The following is a 7,500-nucleotide window of genomic DNA, read 5'->3' on the forward strand; positions in this document are numbered from 1 at the left end:
TTGGAAGCGGTCCTGTGAGTTTCAAGAAGTGCAGTCCTCAAATGAAAATATTTGATTTTAAAGTACGGGATCTGTACAACAAAATGAAAGTTAAGCATCCACTGCCGCACGTTAAAGCTGTTGGATCTCTCACCTCTTGCAGCTAATGGGTTTTAATTACTTGGGACACACCTCCACAAAACAAAGTCTTTGGAGGTTTGGGGGATTTTAGGAGAGCACTGAATACACTTTAATTAAGCTGCTGCTTTCCTCTTCTTTCCCTAAGGCAGTTACAAACTGAAAGCGGACAGGGCAAATCAGCTGCACCCCATGCCTGTAAAGCTTGCCAAACAGCTTCAGTTTTTTTTTCCCAAATGTGTAATTGATTAGCTTTATGCTGGTCACAACAGCGGTACTGTTATTTTTCGTTTGTGTTGCCAGAGAGGCAACATATAGGATGCATTTTTTAAACCAAAATTACTCATTTTTACCTTTCCTGTGGTGCCCACAGATCTAGCAATTGCATTCTTCTAAGCCGTGCGTACTGAAGTGTTGTACCAGAAGATAAAGACCTTCTGTCGAGCTATAGAAGATGCACTCTCAACCCCTAAACTGTATTAGGATTTGCTCAAATCCCACGTTTCAATTCACATGCTCTGAAGGAAACCAGTGGCTTCATTCTTTCTAGAGTGGCTTGTGAGCAAGCTGCTTGCTTGCCATTTATAGGATCATTTTTCTTCTGTCTAAGCAACTAAAGTACACCCAAGAGCTAACAGTTACATTGATGGCTTTGAATATCAGTGTCTGCTGCTTGTCTGTCACACTTGCCCTTATTTTAAAAAATGGTCCACAATGAAAGGTAGAGAAAAGGGCTTCTGATGGCATTTCTCATTATTATGATTCCCATTTACTTTCCCTATATATACACTTCACTTGCATAACCAAGATAAAATCTAATTTTCTCGTCTGTTTATAAAAAGTCTTAAAATCAAACACAATTATTCATTAATGTAAAGCTCGGTAAAAATCAGTTTCAAAATTCTGTTTAGAAAACTTAACTGCGTGTGCGCATTACGTTTACCTAACTTGCTGTTTCTGGTTACAGAAATTATTGCACTGTAATAATAATAAACTTTTCCACCACCTAACGTGGGATTTTCTTCATTTCTCATTAAACATTTAGGCCACCTTAAGGGGAGGAATTAGCTATGGGGGGGTGAGCACCGTGTCCCGGTGAGTACTGAGCACCCTCGGTGTTCCAAGTATACAAAACACATTTATTTAGTAAGCTGCATTCGTGAAATATCAAGTGCCGGGCCCAGTCCTTTATGCAGTAATTCCTTCCCTCGCCGGTGCGTCTGTCGAGGACATCTTCAGGAACTTTGAGACTGCGTTCCCAGCCGCTTGGTGCAACACCTCGAAATCCTTAAAAAGAAGAGAAAAGGGGCATCGTTATGCGCGTGCCGCGACCTGCGCGGCGATCCCTGCTGGCGGAGCGCCGCCGGCCGGCGCTCACCCCGCGGCGCCGTTCAACATCTGCGGCGGCAGCGCCCGCGGGTCGCCGCCTTCTCCTGCACCTCCCGCAGCGGGCCCTCGTCCGCCGCCACGTCGAGCAGCTCCGTACCGCAGCCCGCTCGCGGCCAGGATCCGCCTCACGGCCGCCTGCCGCTGCCTCACCGGCGGGGCGACAGCGCGGGCCGTGACGGGACCGCGACGGGACCGGGCCGTGACAGGGCCGCGCCCCGCCCGTACCTGCCTGGAGGCGGTGACGCTGCTGTAACAGCCCCGGATGGAGCCCATGGCCCCGCCGCCGCCGCCCCCTGCCGTCGCCGCGGCCAACCAACCGCCAATCAGCGGGCGAGGCGAGCGCGCCCCGCCCTTCCCATTGGACGCGCCTCTTGGCGATCAGCGCTGAGGCCCGCCCCCTCCCAATGGAGGCGCGGGGGGACCGGGGTTGGGGAAAATGGCGGCCGCCCTCCTTCCCTTCCCTTCCCTTCCCTTCCCTTCCCTTCCCTTCCCTTCTTCTCTCTTGAAAACTTGAAGAAGTCTCGGTTGTTAAAACAAAATACATTTCAATGGAAAACAAAAGACTTGAACCACCTGCACTTGGGAAAAATTAGCTTCTTCATATTTGTGTGTACATAAAAGGCATAGTTGGAGCTGAAATAAAGGACTTTGTTTACATGTTGTGATTCTTATTGTTCGTGTAATATGATAATGTAATATAATTGTGTATGATAATGTACAATGCTGTAGTATTTATTTTTCTATATGTGAATGATGTAGTTAAATTTCTTTGTCCTTTATACATTTTAATTTAAGTTTAACTTCAGGGTTTTAGACACTGTTCTCCTATTGACACTGCTTCTTTTAACTGCAACCTGTATCCAACTTCTGAAATAAATTTAATTCCGTCTCCTGCTGATTTCATGCCTGTAAATACAAGGATTTTTTATTTTTTTCTAAGAAGATCTTAGCAATAAAGATAGTCATTTTCTCAGGTATCGATGCATCTGACACCCGAGTAGAACTGATATGAAAGGTGACTTATTTTTAATAACTCACAACTAATTTGCCTAACTTGATTTCTTTCTCTCCATCTCTCCGTTACTTTGCTGTTTTGTTGAAGCTGCTTCAGAAAAAAACGTGACTGCAGCTGGCACTAATTACAAGCTCGGTGAAGGAGGCGAGGTTTAAACTGCGCGGAATTTGAAGCAGCCAGTTTCCTGTGAGGCCTGACCCCCTCCAAGGCGGGGGGCAGGAACGCTCTGTTGAAGTCACAGCCAGGTCTACCATGCAAAAATTAGTCATGTAGGATGATTTAAAAAAAAAAAAAAAGTCATTTTAAACAGCCTTTAAATACGAAACAAGTTTTACATAAATTCACTGGGAATAAAAATGGTTTGCATTCTGCTCCCATAAAAACAAAAGACTTCTGAAATGGAGGTGAAAATGAGGGAAGAGGAATAATTTTAAAGAGACTCCACTGGACACAGAGGGTTATAGTTACTACAAACCGTACATTAATTCATTTCTAAGGCACATCCTTATTTTTCTGCCAAAACTTGTTGAATGATGGGTTGCAATCAATATGTTGCTATAATGTTATCTTTACACTCTAGATTTATTTTACATTTGGGTCTCACTCCTATCACTACGCTAGCAGTACTTATTTAAGGGCTTTTGTCTAAATAACTAAACTTGCATAGATGGAATTGTTTCTTGGAATCCAGTTTCAGTTTTTGAACAGCCTGATGAAGCACAGACACCCTGATTGTTTAATAATCTTTGTTGATTTTTAAACAATGTGTTTTGGCAGCTACCAGCTCATCAGCATTGCACCGCAGTCAGAAACATCTCAATTCATTTTTTAACACACTCCTTTAGATTTTCTGTCACTCTGTACTCAAAAACTGCACACTTTTTCCAGTGGGATCACTTCTGTTTTAAAAGGACAACAAAATGGGGAACTGAATCATGTGTGCTTCAGTTATTGCCCACACAGTCAGCAGTGAAGAAAGAGTATGTGAGAGTCTATTCTCTTGCAGCAGCCGAAGTAGGAGACTTCAGGGCTATGTGATTATCTACCTTTCTTACCCTACTTAAGAATTGGTAAGTCCGGCTTTTTGTCCTTTTATTTTTTTATACCCCACCCCCTTTTTGTGCCAGAACGGTGGCACCATTTACTTTATTTAAAAGAGAATGCAATTCTGCTGCAATTACCATATTTTAGCTTTTATATTAGCACTGTGAGCATTTTCAAAGCAATATAGCAAAATTTTCAAGCATGTAAGGATCTGGGTACCTGCAGCCTGTTTTTCAGAAGTAAATGAGGCATGCAGTATTCCAAATACCGTTGACATTCAGCAAGATTTAGACTGCAAAGTACCCTTATTTCTTTTGAAAACAGCACTTAGTTTCCTAAGTCCCAGAAGTGCTGAAGAAAATGTTGCCCTGCTTTTTGCATATATAAATGATTCGGTAGATAAAGTAAACAGTTATGCTAATGTAACCAGGAGAAGGCAGGGTGTACTGCCTTTCCTGCCTGCGTTGGTCTGACTTGCAAGCATTTCAAAATTCCAGTGTTACATTCAACTTCTGGGAAGGAGCAGTGCAATTTAAGCTAAAAAACAGCCCCGAAAAAGGAAAAAACAAGTGCTTGTACTGTCACAATGCGTAAATTTACAGAGGGAGTAGAAAACTTCCATCTATCAAGTAACTGAAGTTTTAGAATAGCTCTCTGGAAGGAGTACTGGGATTAAAAACAAACAAACAAAAAAAGACCTAACCTATCAAGTTCCACTGCAGAACAAATAAGTTAGAGTATCGTTTGGCTGCTGATAGTTAGCAGCAAATGAGCGGAGTTGCGGAGGATCTTTCCGGTTATATATCAAATATCATGTTAAATTTGCAGAGGTTTCATTTGGGTGGAGAGCTATCTGGTGACTTGTGTGGCATCACTACTGGTGTAAAGTGGCAGCACTGTGAGAAGTAGTGAGCCTTAATTGCCCATGATATCAGTCGAGGTTTTGGTGTATTTCTTGAAAGCGTAGGAAAGGGCATGCCAGAAAGTCTTGTTCTTCAGGAGTTTTAGTATGTGCTCTTCAGTAAAACTGCCTCATCCCTTGCCTGCCTTCGCTATTTCAAAACATGAGAGTGCCAGAGACGTGTGAAGGTGCTTGAAATATGCAGAAATTAAAAAGATATTTGAAGGACAAAGGTATTTTCTTGTGTTCATCTTTCCCATTTTTCCACAACAGGAGTGGTTATGATCTTTCCCTCAGTGAGTTTAGGTCAGTCTCAGCTCTAAATGGAAATCAAGTGAAATCACTTCGCTTTTTTTTTTTTTTTTAAAAATCCTTACCCAGTAGCAGCTCACGAGTATGCACCACCTCAACTAGCCACAATGCAGAAGAGATACCTAGGCACGGAAATGTGATATTAGAGATGAAGAATCCTGTCAATGCCCCCTTCGTATCTTCAGAATGATTTTGTTGACCTGAGTATAGAGATTAAATTCATAGAAAAGCACAGAGTTTGCTTTTTACTAAAAACAAATATTATGGAGAAAAAGCAAAATCACAGACTGTCTTTATGAAATATGCACTGTTCATTTTTTATTGTTATACCTCTTCTTCCAAGCAAGCTTGAGGTCTTTTGCTCATCTTTCTTTCCCTCACAGGACTCCATGGAACTCTGGTGATTAGACTGCAACTCACACTTGTCATCATGCTGGCAGAAGGCATCTTAACTAGTCTCGTCTATAAAGAAAGCTGTCATCAAGATAAGCCTCACAAGTCTCATGCAGCAAAAAAGGATGAAGAGGGAAACTGGAGAGAGAAACTTGTAGACAACCCCAAAATTACAAGACTTGCTGATGGATGTGAGAAGCCTGATAGGATCTCTGCTAAAAGCGACATGGAATGCAAGAGAGTTCCTCAGCAGAGACCCATACTAGGGTTTCCTGCAAGAAATCAGAAAACACTTGTTAAAGGAACCGTATCACCAGCTTTACACATCCCCAGAAGAGAACAATATAATGAACAGATGGATTTGTATAGATCCTGGTCATGCAACAGCATATATCAAAACTATCCTGACTTACATATTGGGGGAAACCATGTGGGGGACCATACATGTGATTCAGGATGTGTTTTGGACCACGTGTGTGATGAACTTCCTGATGGCCCTGTTATACTGTCCATAGACATTCCTCTTGGTGAGTCTCCTCCATGTGAGCGCCCTGACAAGTCAGGCAGTAAGTCCCTTCCTGGAGACGAAGCTGGAGAAAGGAGCATGATGCTCTGCGAGGAGCCTCTTTCAAACTCCATGCTCAACGACTACATGGAAACAAAAGCGGCAGAGTTCTATAAACTGTTTTTTGAAGAAAACTTGACCAGGTGTGGCTCTGTAAGAAACCTCCTCACTTGCAGTTTGATAAGGAACAACCTGAATCAGATCAGCGTTCAGATATCCCAGGAGCAGAATATAGAAGCATCGAAAGCCAGAGAAGTGCTCTTACAGTCTTTAGCTTTGTTCAGTTTGCGCAATACTACCAATAGAAGTAGCTCTGAGTTCAGTACTCCAAACTTACAAATCTCAAACCCAGCATGTGTGAAAAAGACCTGCAGGACACAGTTTACATCATGACTGAACTGCTCAGCTGAAGAGGTGAATACAGTTCAGACATGAATATTTCACTCTGAGGATTAAATTGGGAAAGGAAAACATTTAGACGCCACAGACTTTTTCAAATAACCATTTTAATGATTAAATCATACTTTGTCTATGGCGCTCATTAGCACAGGAAGTAAATGCCACTGTTTTCTTTTTTCCAATGCAGAATTTGAAATGAATTAATCTCTAAAATGCTATGTGACCCTGTTTTTAAAATGTATACATTCTCCTTCTAAGACTCTGGCTGTATGAGCAATTGTACTCATGTTTCATTGGATCTACTCCTGCAAGAATAATCAATCAAGGCAGAATTTCTGGTAAAACTTTGATCTAAGAGACGGATCCACCCACCCAGTAAATCAAATGGTCTTTGTTGGACTTCGGATTAGGCTATATAGTTGAAGCCTACATTTTGGACATTCAAGTTCAAATTTTGCTTCTGCAAAGCTTGATCACAGTGGCTAAGAAAATATTTATTTGGTTTGAAAAATCTCATTAGCTGATGGAGAATTTCAGGACTCTGAATTATTTTGTATATAGTATCAAGCACAGGAAGTGTATCAACATGAAACAGCAATCAAGACACATTTTTATTGCATGTATACGTTTATACTGTGTAGGTAGAGTATGTTACAATGAAAATCTAAGTGAAATAGTTGATCACAAATGTAAAAATATTTTCTATAAAAATGTTTTCCTTTTAAATATAGCCTTACCTCTATGATGAAATCCACTTAGCTTTCCACCACTGTATTATATGTTCAATTTGCATTTTCAGTAGGCAGACTCTGGCTTTATTTCCTTGAAAATGAAGCTCTTGCAGCCTCAGCAAGCTCAGACTATTGCAGCATTCCTGAAATGATAGTGCAAGCTTTCTTCGTCTTCATTTGGAAATTTAAATGCAGATTTTGATACAGAAATTTCACTACTTGACTTTCAAACCTATTTTCTTCCTTTTTTATTACTTCTTGTCACTAAGTATATCAACTGGAAATTAATCACTGTGTCACCGTTATAAAATGATAAATGAATTAGGCTATTAACTTGTCTGCGGAAATTTTCTTTTAATAAGGGAACCTCTTTACGTGTACAATGACTAAGTATGATTTTACACGTCTGCAGTTCTGGGTCTGCAATCCTGAAATCGAATTCCAAAATGCACCAACAAACCACACTTATACAATTGTAAGCTTCGAAAATGCACGCTGACGTGCTAGTTAAGTCACTTTACCCAGATCCTGATGCCACTCAGTGGACAGGTATGGGATGAGTTATAAAGCAGAGCTTCTCGGTGAAGCTTACTATCAAACCGTGGATGTAAACCAAAACCTTCTCTGTCTTTGA

The 7,500-nt window shown here is 41.3% G+C and overlaps 1 protein-coding gene and 1 long non-coding RNA gene across 2 annotated transcripts; one reads left to right on the forward strand and one right to left on the reverse strand.

The window, feature by feature from the left end:
* Positions 1 to 1,238: 1,238 nt before the first annotated feature.
* LOC121077048 lies at positions 1,239 to 1,725 on the reverse strand. Its single transcript, XR_005823874.1, has 2 exons — positions 1,496 to 1,725; positions 1,239 to 1,404 (listed from the first exon to the last, which is right to left on the reverse strand). It is a non-coding gene; the product is annotated as an uncharacterized LOC121077048 (long non-coding RNA).
* A 1,250-nt stretch (positions 1,726 to 2,975) lies between these two features.
* Positions 2,976 to 7,195, forward strand: LOC121077424 (TLR adapter interacting with SLC15A4 on the lysosome-like). The gene is made up of 2 exons (XM_040572668.1): positions 2,976 to 3,591; positions 5,162 to 7,195. The coding sequence occupies exon 2, from the start codon at positions 5,209 to 5,211 to the stop codon at positions 6,127 to 6,129; it is 921 nt and encodes a 306-aa protein (XP_040428602.1). The 5' UTR covers positions 2,976 to 3,591; positions 5,162 to 5,208; the 3' UTR covers positions 6,130 to 7,195.
* The last annotated feature ends 305 nt before the right edge of the window (positions 7,196 to 7,500 follow it).

The sequence above is a fragment of the Cygnus olor genome, chromosome 13 (genome assembly GCF_009769625.2).
Source record: "Cygnus olor isolate bCygOlo1 chromosome 13, bCygOlo1.pri.v2, whole genome shotgun sequence".
Classification (NCBI taxonomy): domain Eukaryota; kingdom Metazoa; phylum Chordata; class Aves; order Anseriformes; family Anatidae; genus Cygnus; species Cygnus olor.

What these genes read in the sequence shown, in the direction of transcription:
- LOC121077424 (XM_040572668.1), top strand. Translation starts at nt 5,209, where the DNA reads ATGCTGGCAGAAGGCATCTTAACTAGTCTCGTCTATAAAGAAAGCTGT.